Source organism: Coenobita brevimanus, chromosome 73 (genome assembly GCF_032717465.1).
Source record: "Coenobita brevimanus isolate Jiangsu-jjx chromosome 73, ASM3271746v2, whole genome shotgun sequence".
NCBI lineage: Eukaryota > Metazoa > Arthropoda > Malacostraca > Decapoda > Coenobitidae > Coenobita > Coenobita brevimanus.
This window is the reverse complement of record NC_137026.1, coordinates 34,887,396-34,903,121: the sequence shown is the minus strand read 5'-3', so window position 1 is coordinate 34,903,121 and position 15,726 is coordinate 34,887,396. Positions and strand designations below refer to the sequence as shown.

Sequence of the window (15,726 nt, the reverse complement as noted above, 5' to 3'; positions counted from 1 at the left end):
GAAAATACACAGGTATGCTGGCAGACGGTGGGCTCCTCGGCCAAAGTTTCACTCATTTATATTGTCCTTTTTTTTTTAGTCGGTGAGTCAGTGCCAGTGGCTGTTATTCTGGAACTTCATCGCCAGCAGTCATGTCAGAGGAAAAGTCAGACACGGCCCCGCTAGAGAGTGTGGAGGAGAAAGGGACAGAAGGAGAAGAAAAGAAAGAGGTGAGGTGGAGGCAACATGGGCATAAGTAACAAACAAATGGCTTGTGTATTTTCATCACCGTTTTCACAACCTTGATCATTATCTTCATTGTGATGACGCCTTAGCTGTGATTTTATTTTATTTTCACCATCATCACCAGAGAGAGGCTGAAAAAGGATGATGGAGGCAAAATGAGCTGAAACAATATGCAACGGTCTTCTTTTTCTCCTTTATTTTTCCACCCTTGGCCATTAACGTATTTGTATGATTTTTTTTTATAATATTTTTCGTTTCTATTACCAGAGAAGTAAGGGATAGAGGAGAAGTAGAGGTAGACTGGGCATTAAAACAACAGACTCCATTTTTCTCCCTCTTTTCAAGGATGCAATATCACATGCTTAATAAACCCTTTCAGTACAATGACGTGATATTGATATTTATATAATCTTGCTACCACCAGGGAAGAGAGGGTGAGGGGGAGGCAAGATATAGATTTTAAGAATAATAATAATAATAATTGCCTCTATTTTTTTATACTGTTTTACCATTAGCTCAAGACTGCAACTAGAGAGACCTTGGACAGTAACTGATTTCCCCATTTTTTTTCTTTCCCACCATGAGAGAGAGAGAGAGAGAGAGAGAGAGATTCTAATGGAACTTTTGTGTCTTGTAGGTAACTGTGGTGTGGTATTATAGGGTGGTGGAAGAGGTGTGGTGGTAACTGTGGTGTGGTATTATAGGGTGGTGGAAGAGGTGTGGAGGTAACTGTGGTGTGGTATTATAGGGTGGTGGAAGAGGTGTGGAGGTAACTGTGGTGTGGTATTGTAAAGTGATGGAAGAGGCGTGGGGGTAACTATGGTGTGGTATTATAGGGTGGTGGAAGAGGTGTGATGGTAACTGTGGTATGGTTTTATAGGGTGGTGGAAGAGGTGTTGTGGTAACTGTGGTGTGGTATTATAGGGTGGTGGAAGAGGTGTGGTGGTAAATGTGGTGTGGTATTATAGGGTGGTGGAAGAGGTGTGGAGGTAACTGTGGTGTGGTATTGTAAAGTAGTGGAAGAGGTGTGGCGGTAACTGTGGTGTGTTGTCAGGTGTGGTGGTGGAAGAGGTGTGGAGGTAACTGTGGTGGAAGAGGCGTGGAGGTAACTGTGGCGTGTTGTCAGGCATGGTGGTAACTGTGGTGTGTTGTTATAGGGTGGTGGAGCGCCATTGACAGCAGCGGGGGTGGAGGCAGCGGAGGAGGCCAAGCTACGTTCAAAGTACCCCAACGTCAATAGACCCATGGCCGGACACTCTGCCTTCCTACAAAAGCGACTCACAAAGGGGGTAAGGCACAAACTAATGTTCTTGTTAAATAATTGATCTCTTCCCTACACTTAAGAAATGCTGAGAAAGGTTCCTGTGTTTGAATATTTCCCTTAAAGCAGATATTTTTTCATTCATTCATTCATTCATTGCCAGATGCCATGTATCCCAAATGGGGTGGCCAAGGGCTTAATTGTTTTACAGGGAGGGGCACTAATCCTCCACCAACCCAACTTGACACGTTTGAAACCAATTAATTTTTTGTTGTCATTGGTTTATGTGATGATGTTGCTTTGTTGTAATTGTAGGGTGTTGGGGACATATTTTTTTCGGTTTCCTAGCATTTGCTCTTAAGTGATTTGTTTTCTACATTACACCTTAAGTCATGTGTGTTATACGTATGTAATATCAGCATTTAGCATTACTATTAAACAAAATGGTAGTGAATTTGGCTCTTTTATTTTGTATTTATTTTTTTCTTGGAGGGAACAGTTTTGCAGGCTTCTGTCTTTGGTTCCCTCATCCTTGCATATTTAAAAGAAAATAAATCACAGAGGAAGAGCTATTAGGGGATCAACAAAGCCACATAGTATACAAGCCGTAACAACCTTTGACTACCTGCATGACCCCAGCACATTCAGTAGGCATAAATTTAAACCTGCCTTCTTTGACAGCAAAAATACTTTGACTCTGGGGATTACCAAATGGCGAAGCAAAAACCCGCCATCAACAAGTCAAAAATGCCACCGCTCCTCGCCCAGTCGACGGGAGAAGCCATCCCAACGCCCGAGTCTGTGCCCGTCAGAAAGACCTCCATCATCCACAGCAAACTGACACCCGCATCATAAGCCAACACCAGCGCTGCACCCCATCCACCCAGCCTACCTTACCACCAGACTCCAGCCTGATGGCGTATATCTGATTTCATTCTTCCAGTCTCCAGAAATGCTTATTCAAGAGTATTTCGTATTTCATTCTTCCATTCTTCGGAAAAATTTTATTCAGCGTAGAGGAGCGTGAGAGTAGGGGGCTAAAATAGAGAGTAAAGGGGCTAAAATAGAGAGTAAAGGGGCTAAAATAGAGAGTAAAGGGGCTAAAATAGAGAGTAAAGGGGCTAAAATAGAGAGTAAAGGGGCTAAAATAGAGAGTAAAGGGGCTAAAATAGACAGTGGAGGGGTTAAAATTGAGAGTGAAAGGGGTAATGAATAGAGAGTGAAGGGGCTAAAATAGAGAGTGAAGGACTAATGAACAGAGAATAAGAGTTAATGAATCCTGTTTTGCCCCTTGGTATTGAAGAAACTCATCCACACTGAGTAAAATCAGGAGAAAGCAAGAATAAAATAATATATACGCCAACATATTGCTTTGGTTAACCTTTTGGCTGCTGGGATTTCTCGATAAATTGCCACTACAGTTTCACTCGAGAATTTAATCAACCTAACAGTAGGAGGTATGTACTATCTGAGGAAATTTCTGTCAGTTAGTCAGTGATAAAACTCACTCGATGATGTTCAAACTTTTGGATACAGGAAGACCCTGATATAATTTACCATTTTTTGTGTGCTCTTATATTCTTTTTTTGCTATTTAACATTTAGTAAGTTATAGAAAAATTGTCCATGAAAATATCCATTGCCCTATCTATAAACTTTTGCTGCTGTGGAAACTTTTAGATTTGGGAATTCCTTGTTATATACAGTACATTACCATCTTTTAATAATTTTTTGGCATTAAATCTTCAGTAAGTTATAGAAAAATTGTCTGTTAGTCTCATTCGTACCTAGTAGCCCAATTTGTAAGTTCCCACCATTTACAGTACCAGTTAAGCAGAAAGTTGTGATATTTTGACACATCCCAGACTGATAACAAGGATTGCCCAGTGTGTATTTTAGCCAGCAGTGGACCATTTTATTTAGGTAAGAGGGATTGTAGCAGTCAGAGGGGTAACCAGAGGAGATCTTATTGATCTTGCCACCTCTATATGCTGTTACGAACATGGTTAAGATGTCTCATTGAAGGGATTAATGAGGGCTGCATATAACCCCATCATTTCATTGTCTCACAGCTTGAATATAATTGTGTAAGGGTAGTAAAAAATAAAATAATGAACTGGTTAGACTGTTCAACCAGACAAAACCATTTTAATTTCATGCAACCTCCTAACTGTTTAATTTCAAGGAGGGAGAGAATTTTTGGACTCAGGGTTAAATATAGTCTTCATTAACTCCCTGATGTGAGGGTCTTAGCTTGATTTTAAAAAGGTGGAGGTGGTAAGAGCAAATAGAAATAAACTGAATGCCAACCCTTGCACCCAAACCCCAAGCCTCCTCATCACAGGGTTAAAGGAAGATGGTGTTAATGGTGGTGGTTGCCATGATGATTTAAACAGGTCTGTATTAACTTCAAAGGCCTGTTGATTTTAACCTCTTCAGCTCAAGGACGTCATTTTCATTTTTCTCAGTGCTACCTGGAGAGTGAGTTGACAAGTGGAGTCCGTGTATTGAACATTGAGATTGTGACTGGAATGCTGTGACAGGGAAATAGCAGTGTGTTTAGACTGGTTGAGTCCTTTGATCTCTCCATTTCATTTTCATATACAGCCATCATTTACCCTATTCTTCGGTGAGAAAAAAGATTATTATGACAATGATGATAATATTCTTTAGTGGGAAAAATGATGATGATGATAATATTCTTTAGTGGGAAAAATGATGATGATGATAATATTCTTTAGTGGAAAAATGATGATGATGATTATATTAATATTCTTTGGTAGGAAAAATGATGATTATTGTATTCTTTAGTGGAAATATGATGATGATGATAATATTCTTTGGTGGGGAAAATGATGATGATGATAATATTCTTTGGTGGGAAAAATGATGATGATGATGATATTCTTTGGTGGGGAAAATTATGATGATGATATTCTTTGGTGGGAAAAAGGATGGTGATGACGGTGGGATGATGCACATATTGCAGAACTCCCTTACTGTGATTTGTCTAACAACTTAACCAATATCTTAAGTCCATCAGCAATATACCGTCACTTTAAACAGTAACTCTTTTCTTGTTTCTTTTCCTTCACCCTCATCCATAGGTGGGAAAAAAGATGATGATAATGGTGTTCACAAGACAGAAAATTGCACAAACTTATAATTTTTTTCGATTTGAAAGCTAAGGATGTAAGGTCATTCATATCATGTTCCCTTGAATATATTAACCAGATGAACGACGGTAGTATGGAGGTTAACAACAGGTGTGTTTTGACATCGCCACCTCTCTAATTAGCCCCATTGTTACCCAGCAGTTTTATCAAGCACGGATGTGGAGCCCAGTAGTGAAGGTGTCAGTGTAGGACATATCTAAGCACTCCAGCTGTCTCTCATACGATGAATAATCCAGAGGTAGCAGATGTAAAATGAAAAATATGTTGTTGTAGTGAAGTGGTTAAAGCATTGTCTGTACATTTAATATATATACATACATATATTTTCTGCAAATCAATGCGAGGCCCAGACATTGTGCCGTTGGGCATGTGGTGTTTGTTCCATTGTTCACTTCTCTTGCCAATCATCCCTTTAGCTGAAAAAAATTGCATTATATAATATGAAGAAAAATGGACCATACTGCAAGAGGCAACATTTCAGTTTTCACGGATTTTCAGCACCAACATAACAGACTTGAGACATTGAGGCATTATTTTTCCTTATAGCTCAGTGGGTTAGAGCTCTCGCTATCAGCTGAGGGGTTGAGTATGCAGTCCTGCCCAAGAGCCACTAGTTGACATCATGAAAGGCATTGTCACACAGTACTACACACTCCAGCAAAAGTCCTGTATACAGGGGCAACATCTTTTGCTTCTCAAGAGAGGGGAGTACATATTGTGAACTGCTTCACATGAGCAGTACTTTTGGCACCTGTTAGATACTGGCACAGAAGCTAAACTGTTCCATGCCTGACATGTAACCATAAAGTTTATGTAATACTACACCTTTATGATGGCACCTTGATGTCAGAATGTTGTGTAAAATGTGCTTGTAGTGCAGTATGGTCCCTTTTTATCAGTAATATGAAAGCTGTGGTGTCCTAGGCCACCCACTGATGTTTCATTACATTATACATGTATATCTGGCCTGTAGATACAGTATACCTTCAAACCGTAAGGTGGAAGCCAAGCTATATCATCTTACCTCTCATGAGAGGGAAGCAACCTCGTCCTTTGGAATATTTTAAGTTGTGATGATTTTGAAAAACATTGTCATCTGGGTAATAATGACTACTATTCCTGTCACGTTGTCAAATAGCCTGGTAGAGCAAACTTGCCACACAAGCATATCTTACCTATAATCCCTTCACCATGAGGACGTCTTTATATATATATTTGCTGCCTCCAGATGATTTTAACATTGGGGAAATTTCTTGCAGTGAATGAGTTAGCAGTAGTCTCCGTTACCCTCTTCCAGCTGATTCCATTCTCTTCATTTTATTCTTGGATTATTTTGTCCTGTTTACAAGTGATTTCTTGACCTGGAGGGGCTAGCTACAGCTATCATTAACCCCTTCAGTATGAGAGATGTAAGTTGATTAAAAATGTCCTAAGTTGCAAGAATAAGTAAAAAACTATCATTTGAAGGGACTTAACTCATCCACACACTATAATTTCCCCCAAAACTAAATCACAGATCAGGTGATGGCACAAGAAAATGAAGGACATACTTGGGGTGAAGGGATTAATAGTGTTGAGTGGTCTTGAGGAATCTTAATGAAGATATGAGATTCCTCCAGCATCTTGAAGCATATTATGAGGATATTGTAAGGTTTCAGCACTAACCTGTTATTGTATGTGATCAAAGTTAATATATACTGTACTTGTGATATTCTACATGGCCTGGATTCACAAACATACAATCAAGACCTGTCATACCCAAGATTTGCATTTGCAGAAAGGACAAGACACAGTGCATAATCACACCTCATCTCTTACTCTTCTTGCTGTAACGAATGTGGTTTACCTTACAAGACTTGATTGGCAGGAGTGCTTTTGCAGAGCGAATATGAGGCATGGGAAGCCAGCTCTCCCGTCCTTGTCTGTACTGCAAAACCGAGTTATGATAATTTCTCCAGAGTTACCAAGGTTTTGTTAAGCAGGAAGAACACAAGACCGAAGATTTTGCTCTCATTCTTGTCCATCCAGCAGAAGCAAACATAATGCAGAACTGATCATTAGTTTGCTTGTGAATCTCAGCCTAGGTCAGCAGCCAGAAAAATTTAATACTTACTGTTCATATAGCCTCTTTCCCTTTCTGGTATTTAGCAGGCTTGACCTGTTTGTAAGCCTATTGGGTAATATACAGTATAACATATTAATGGTCCTTTTCTTGTGCAGGAGAATCAGTATATGTGGTCACAGTATACTTCCTTGCTCACTGGTAAGGAAACGTAAGCTGACTTTTCATCTTCACTAATGGAAACCTCTGGCAGTGTTCAGGGATTTTAGGGTTTGTAATCAGTTGTTCCACCATCATGTCTGCTCAGCATTATAGTTAGTCTGCACTTAAAGTTTGTTTACTTAAAGTTGTTCCAATAACTTACCGATATATTTTTGCCTTTTCTTTCTTTTCGTAATTAAGTCACCGATAAGTCATGGCATTTTTTTCACTCGGTGTTCATTATGAAGTTGATGAATATCTTTTCTTCACTTTTAAGTTGCCAGTCTCCTAGTTGATCTAATTCAAACTTTTCACATTGTATCATTTCACCAGTACTCTTGTTAGACTTTAAGTGTGTACTACTATATTAACTGCTGTAGCTCAAAGTTGTTTTAACCTTAAGTGATCCACTGTAGTAACTTCAGTGTCTACCTTTGTATAATCTAATCTCATCACCAATAAGGTTAGTGGGGATATTTGGATATATATATACTAAAAAAAAACAAAGTAGTTATGGGAAAAGTGGATGATGATGATGATGATGATGATGTGTGTGTGCGTGTGTGTGTATAACTACTGAGTTGCCAAATCATACGTGTATCACTGGGATGTTCACCATTCCTTTCCAGTGTTACGTAGCTGTTGGAAGTAGCAAGATAATCCCTTGTTCTCTTATGTAATGGATATGTTGTGGCTTTGGTACTGATGTAAGTCTTTCATATAAACCAAAACCAAGATTTGCTTTCATGCGGTAAATTTGAGATGAACTTGTCCCTTTCACACAGATTGCTTTTTTATTTTTATCTGTTTTTCTTTGTGCCATCTCTAGACACATTGATTCAGCTGAGGAGTCTTTTTTTTTCAATACTGAAGGAGTTATATTTTTCATTATCCTCATCAGTACTAAAGGTCTGTCATAAAGCTGAATTAAAATCATCTGATGTTAGCATAAATAAAATATAGATCATTGAGTAGAAGGGATTAAGCTATATACTGTGTTTGTGAAAGTGCTTTTTTTGAGTGAATTTTGCCAAACCTTCCAATCGCTTGTCTCCCGATCCATGCTGCTGAGAGCCAAGGCAATGCAGCTCTATATTTTTACCCAGTATCATGGTAGTGAGTGTGTGGGCTGTCATGCTTGGGGGAGAGCATTATGCAATATGGCTGTAAATTTTAAATACACCTCCCCAGTAAAGTTTTTCATGCCATTTTGAATCATTACTGGTAGATGCTTTTGTTGTCTGTCAAACTTATAATCTTATTTTTTTGTGATGTAAAGAGAAGTACACAGAAATAAACCATTGTATGATTTGATGATACAAGAAGTATATTATCAAACCCTTTTACTAACTAACATGATATCCTTAGCATTCAATAATCTCTTCAGTAAGATGGTGTCATCAGGTAATCTATCATGTCAGAATTCATTTATCCTTCAACGAACTTGGCACAATGAAGGATGTGTACCAGTTGACACAACTGTATACTGTATATCAGTTACTTCCGTATGGTATAAACTACATACAACAAATACAAAAGTATGGAAAATAGTTACCAAGACAACAAACAAAATTTTATAATATCCAATTAGCAGGAGATAAAACTATATTGTAATAGCAAATTACTGTACTAGTTTATTTCACAATAATATGCTGAACACTTTCTAAAATACTTATATTATAGATAAGATAAGGGAGTAAGAAGAATGCTTGTACAAGTCTGTACAGTTCTTAAGAGTCCACTGGACATCACTACCCAGGAAATATGCCTAAATCTGCCCAAGAAACTATGCACATAATAGACCATGGAGCAAAACACTTCCTCAGTCTTCATGTAACTGAACCTGATTGTTTTTACTTGTGGTAAAACCCACACGTCAAATGCATAACAAGTAAAGGACACGTAGGTCTGAGTGCAGAGTGTCTTGGCTACCTCGGCACAATGTTTGTACACTGGGGCCCAAGGTGGGTCACTTCCCTGGCAGAGATTCCCAAGTCACCGCGGCCCTATAGCAACATCAGCACCTAGAATTCCTGGGATCATTTATACTTTAGTCCATTCCAAATTAGAATTACACTTACCCTTGACTCATACCCTTCCACACCTGTCCCATACTATCCCAAACTCTATCACCTGTAACTCGTCCACTTCAAAGTAGAATAATGATGATGGAGCTTGTGTGGTGTATGAGCAGGTGTGGAAGGCTATGAGTTATGGCCGAGTGTATTTCTAACTCATAATGGACTTTTTATAGCTACCTCTCATTCCATACAATCTGTTACCTCACCTGCCCAAGTCAGAGTACTCTAAAAGTTTAAATTTAATACGAATGTGGTTGCTTTGACCTTGATAAAGGGTCAAACCCAACCCAACCAATGCAATCACCACTACTGCTTGAGGAAAATTATCATGCACCTCGCTCTTGATCCAGATATATCATTATGCATTACACCCTTCAATTTATCAACCCCTTCAATCCGATGACATAATTTATAATACAGTACATTCTTGCTACCATGTACCTCCAGACAAGTTAATTTACCTCAGGACAGACTCTCAACTGGAAGGGTTAGATACAGCCTTCAGTAATCCCTTTGAATTAGGAGTTGGATAAAGCCTTCATTAACCTCTTCACTACAAGAGTAAGCCTCGGAACAATAAAAACATCTGGCGGTGGCAAGAATTAACGTAGACAGATGTCCTCGGGGAAAAGGGGTTAACCTCAGCGCGATAGACATGGAACCCAGACCCAGATCCACCAACACACTTACAATCAACTCCCTCATAACTGTGCTTTGTTTCCCCAGTAAGAACAAGGAAAGACAGTGCAGCTACTTCCCATATCTCTTGTTCTCCCCACAAATAACAATCTGAGTTATGAAAGGGGATTAATCATAAGTTCGTCCGTGAATCCGGTCCCGATTTTTTTACGTAACATCCACGATTCAAGTACAGTAATGCTATGTAAGACACTAAAGCAGCACTCATTACAAATACTTGACCCCATCTCATGTATATGTATTAATAAAAACATTATATTCCGACAAGTATTAAAAGTATTAAAGTACATTATACAATACACTTTATTTATAAATCTGTGCCTTTCAAAGTCACTAAACAAACAGCATAAGTCTTTGTTCATGTGCATATCTGGTCTTGCTGGAGCACTTGCTAGCTATTTTGATGTACAGTTGCAGACGTAAGCATTCCCAACCTACCTCACCCCAGTGATCCTATGGCAGTTAGCATTCACAGGTGGCAACAACTATTTTCTTTTATTTAAATGTTAATGTTCACAAATCATCACAGGTAATTTATTTATTTAAAAATTATAAATGCTTTAATACAGCAAATCATGACACATTATGGTATTTACTGATAAAAATATTTGTTTCTTCTTTAATGTCTATGTCAAAAAATCACTGGTGTTGCTTCACTAATGGATATAATTATGATAGGAGTATTTTAAAAAGTCTTGAGTTGACAAATGATCATGGTAAATTAATTATTTTTTTAGTATTTTAATTACCAAATCATAATGGTAATTTTACCTACCAAAATACTGTTTCTACCTGTCACTGGGCCAGCAGGATAAGGTGGTTGGGGATGCTCGTATTTCCACAACTCACAAGAAACATACACTGGGGGGTACAGATAACACAAGAGGTAAAGTACTGAATAATGAGGTAGGTAATGTGTGACCTATAACAAACTGCACTCAGACTTGTATTCTTGTCACCTTAGCAGACTCACTCACACCTCTTCCTTAACAAATTATTCTGTATATGTACGGTACTGGACCTTGCTATTCTCTTGTACATAATTCACACTTTATGGATATTGAATTTAACTACAGGGCAGCCATTTTATACTGAATTACACTGCTGAACTATCATACAACTGAACATTATCGTAAGTAGAAATAATCTGGTAAGGACGTGATGCAGGGAAGCCATCTAAACTGAAAGAAAATAATGACAAATGGGCCCACATTCTTTTAAGATTATTAGGTTCACAAGCATCTTTTCTTGTTCTATTAATTTCTGACTGACACGTTAACCCTTACATGGAGAATGGAGGTCCTTTGGATATTACTCAGCCTACCAAGGGATTATATTATTCAACAGAGGTCTGGCTGCTAGGAGATGGACTACAACATATCCAATTACCCACCAGCAAGGGTTTTGTTCGGCTGAATAAAAATAATCTACTGTTAGGTTAAGCAAAATAATGTGCATCCATATATGTAAAAGCGTTAACATTCTCTTATTTATGAACTCCTACATCCATATTACCATAACTATACCCTTTACAACCCCATCTAGAGTGCAAACACCTGGGGAAAGACTGGGTCAGCTCTCATAGTCTATTTTAGCTAACTCAAGACATTTTATTCAGCTGAGAGTGTGTCATAGGATAATGTTAATACTGTTATCATTAAGCTTATCATGATTGTGACAACGCACCTATTTGAACTCCAGCTCATTTTATTTATCTGCGGGATTCAAAGGACCCTGAGTGTTACACCAACCTACTATGAACACACTGTAGTTTTTCTTAATGCACAGAAGAATATCAATCAGTCATATCCATAAACTGTTAAGGAAGAGATGCCTGAAAGTCTCGTAAAATGACCAGAACGTCGGCCGAGTGCAGTGGGGGTGAACACAACTGAATTAAAACTTGTGTAATCAGTAACAGAGGTCCATCAAAGCAACAGGTGACACTGGTGGGGCAATCAAGCAGTGACGCCCGGACTGTGAGAACCGAGTGTGCCAAGGTGTGGACAGGCACTTAATACTTAATGGTCGTTTAGGGTCATCAGTAACTGCCCATCCCATGTTACCCCTTTTGAGGTGTCGGGTCCTGAGAGTAGGCTACTGCAGGACATTTAAGGGTAGATGACCAGCCCCCTTGATGGCCTAACAAGAGAGAAAAACAAAAAACTTTCCCATCACATATTTGAGATTGGACCTAAGCAAGACCATCACTCTAACTGAAACAATGAACCACTAAACAACCAGGAATTAATTATGGAACACCTGTAAATGTATCAGCCTACATCCCAAGTTACAACGTGTAGTCAGCGAAAATACAGAGACATCAGACAAACACCATTATCATCACATACTCCAGAACTCATCATCTACAACTGTGGTCACACCTTTACGGCACAATTTTTACCCATACACCCATTACACCCCTGAATTTTTTTATGATAACTTCTCAAGGATATGATGGTGGCAGAGCAAGTCCGATCTTTCTATATCCTTTTTGACCAAACTGTACTGTGGGATGCTGATTAATCACATCTAACAAAGGTGATTCACATAGCACATTATTACACTACACTTTTGCTCACTGAGTTCTAGCTCTTGGATCTAGGTTATTATTATTATTTTTTGTGTGTGTATTCTTTCTCCTACCTGACACTGTATTTTATTTTATTTAGGAAAGTCTTCTCATACTGAAGGGGTTTACAGAAGCCCTATCTAACCCCACCAGTTTGAAAATTCTATCCTAACTTAAAAAAAAAAAATTACTAACCAAATTATCAAAATATTGTGAGAGTAAAATGACGTACATCCCCGGGACTGCTGAGTTAATACTGCACTGTACTAATTTCTGCAAAAGATATGTTAACCCTCTCAACATCAAAATAACTCTAGCATTTTACCTGGGCTGACAGGAAACAATTTATTCAGCTGCATGTAAGTCCTATAACCTTGGGTGTTAATAATGGTACTAGTAACTCACTCATGGTCAAAACAACAATAAATTTCTCTCGGCTAATGCCAAATGATTTTATGCAGCTGAGTGGGTCACAGGAGCATGACTGTTAAAGGCCAAAGGTTACAACAAATCACTTTATTCATGAAGAGATTTCATTCAGCCACGAGTGAGTCACAGAAATCGGAGAGCATTAAACAACCATCAAATTCTTGGGGCCTGCTTACACCACGACACACTCGAGTTTTCACGATAAGGGCGTGAGTGCTGGCTATTATGCGGACTGAAGAAAAAACAGGTACCCTGCTTGAGCAATCTTGAATATATACCAACCAAACAGCAGGTAGGAAGCAGCAAAAGTAGGCACTTGATTTACACTCTGCCAAGGGTTATGTAGGGGAGGCAGGCTTGTTCATGGGCATGTGTTTATGTTGGCAAAGGAGGCTCACTTCCACTTCTTCCTTACTAGTATATTTCTGTATCTAGCATGACTCACTATAACTTCCTCCTTACTAGTATATTTCTGTACCTAGCATGACTCACTAGCACTTTCTCATTAGTAAATTCCTGTATCTGGCATGGCACTAGCACTTCCTCATTAGTATATCTCTGTATCTAGCATGACCCACTAGCACTTTCTCATTAGTAAATTTCTGTATCTGGCATGACACTAGCACTTCCTTATTAGTATATTTCTGTATCTAGCAGGTTAGTATCCTCTTCTGCTATCTTTGCAAACAACAATACTACAGTAACTCCTTTACTGTGACAACATCCAGCTATTATCCGTTTTATTCCTGTTATTTTTGAGTAATTGTATTCTGCTTACGAGAGGCCGTTTCAAATTTGAGGGATTCTTTTCAAATTAACAAACTACTGTACAGTATTTCAGTTTCAAATTACTGTATTCAACATAAATGAGACTACAGTATTTCAATTCTCAACAACTGTATTCAGCTTAGGAGGAATTACTGTATTCAACTCTAAGTGATTGTGTTCAGCTTAGAAGAAACTACAATACAGTATTTCAACCCAACGGATTAGCTCTCATCAACACAATCCATATACGACGCCCTTCTCACATCCATCACCCCAATCTGTACGAGGCCTTTGTTAAATTGAATTAAGTCACCTGGAGGTATCAAAAATAAACTAACACATCATCGAACTGAAAGGATTAATGCATAAACTGATGGCGTAAATAACAAAGAATACTGCATTAATGTATCAGGTGCAAAAAAAATATTAGTATGTCACACATACAGAAATAAACTAGCAAGGAAAAAGTGCTGGGGAGAATTTTTAGCTGAGAATACAAGGATTATGAGTCTCCCACCCCATCTCTTCCTTACCACATTATTCTTCTACTGCTTACATTAACCCTCACATGGACGAGGCAACTCTAGCTATTCCAACTATCGCCAGATGATGCGAGGCAGCTAAGAGTGGGTCACAGGGGCCTTAGGATGTCACTATCAGTACCACTGACCCTCGCAGAGTCAAACCAACTCTATTATTTAACAGGTGATCAAGCCAAGACACATGAGACTATTCATCTGACTGAGTGACAGGACCCAGGGTGCTTAACTGTCACCACTAACTCTCTCATGCTCAGGGCAACTCTAGTATGGTACAGGTATTTTACCCCTATTAACACCAGATGGTTTTAGACAGCCTGAGTTACATTCATTATTTGTTTCATGTTTGGGACGACTCTTTTTCTATGCCAGATAATACCACACCACTTTACTGATCGTACTGAGTCACAGGAGCCTACCACACCACTTTACTGATCGTACTGAGTCACAGGAGCCTGAGTATTAAACTATCAAAGGAAGCGGTGGTATTAAGCTTAACTCTTACTTAATTCCAGCTAACACCAGACCTCTTATTTAAATCCACCTAATATCACACCACTTTATTCACCGTAGTGAATCACAGGATGAGGTGGTATTGCCCTTAACTCTTATTTAATTCCAGCCAACTGCAGACCTCTTAAACCATGCCTCTTATTTAATACCAGCTAACACCAGACCTCTATTTAATTCCAGCAAATACCACATCATTTTATTCATCATAGTGAGTCATGAGAGCCTGAGTATTAAACTGTCGAGGAAGACGTGGCACCGAGCCTGCTATGCCAACTCCAACACGGCCACTGGACAACCAATAAGTACAGCATTGTGCAAAATAGCACCATTTATCTGTAAGGTGAGGACACACTGTACACAGGGTAGTATTCTAAGTGATGCTGAAGGTCCCTTAACACCTTTTCCTTAGTGATTTATTTTGTTCATTACACCTCACAATCCTCCTGGTATATTCCTGATGCAAGGTATGTTGACATTAAAATGATCTGTGGATAATATACAAGAACATTATGGTGGTCCATGAATAAGATACGAGAGATAAGTCAGGTGTAAAATACAAAATAAATTACCAAGGAAGAGGTGTTAAGATGCCCCCTATACCACTCAGTTTACAGGTCACAAACACATCTTCACTACATACCAAAGTTTACCTTAGCTGTAGAAAGAGTCGCGATCTCTTTCCAGGGTTTATATAGTACACTACGAAGCAGCTAAGTCTGCATTGAAAAAGTATTAAAAGTCGTTTTCAAATGTGTGGAAGCAGATTAACAGATACAGACACGTTACTATATCATCCAATTAGTTACTGTACAGTTATATCAGTTAGACTTTGTACTGTGCATGGGGATTCTCATTAGCAAAGAATAAATTAATTAAATAAAAACATAATACAATAAAAAAAAGGTGATGATGATACTGATGGAAATTATATTAATGGTAATTATAGTGAAAAATAAAAAAATACAGGACATGCTCTTGATACGGGTACTTGTGGTAGAAATGACGGGTGAAAATGATGTAGGTTTTGGCCTAACATTTCACCACACAGTCATTTCTAAAGAGGCAAAAATGCAATACACAATCCTTGTACTAATGTTTGTTTTTCCTTATATAACAAATCTACCTACAACTACGGCTTCTACTCTTCCAAAAAACATGTAGCATATCCTATCGTTGTTGAAGGCTTGTTGATGACTTTGAA

At 38.6% G+C, this 15,726-nt stretch overlaps 1 protein-coding gene across 2 annotated transcripts; it reads left to right on the top strand.

Annotated features, from left to right (window-relative positions):
* Window positions 1-31: 31 nt before the first annotated feature.
* endos (endosulfine alpha) lies at window positions 32-8,235 on the top strand. 2 transcript variants are annotated; one of them, XR_013898733.1, is made up of 4 exons: window positions 32-209; window positions 1,383-1,514; window positions 2,168-2,515; window positions 2,600-8,235. XR_013898733.1 is itself a non-coding variant. In XM_080278479.1 (3 exons), exons 1-3 carry the CDS (start codon window positions 132-134, stop codon window positions 2,339-2,341), a joined length of 384 nt encoding a protein of 127 aa, XP_080134605.1. In that variant the 5' UTR covers window positions 32-131; the 3' UTR covers window positions 2,342-8,235. The 2 variants fall into 2 exon arrangements, 1 of the variants encoding a protein (XP_080134605.1); XM_080278479.1 differs by having other exon boundaries at window positions 2,168-8,235.
* Window positions 8,236-15,726: the final 7,491 nt, after the last annotated feature.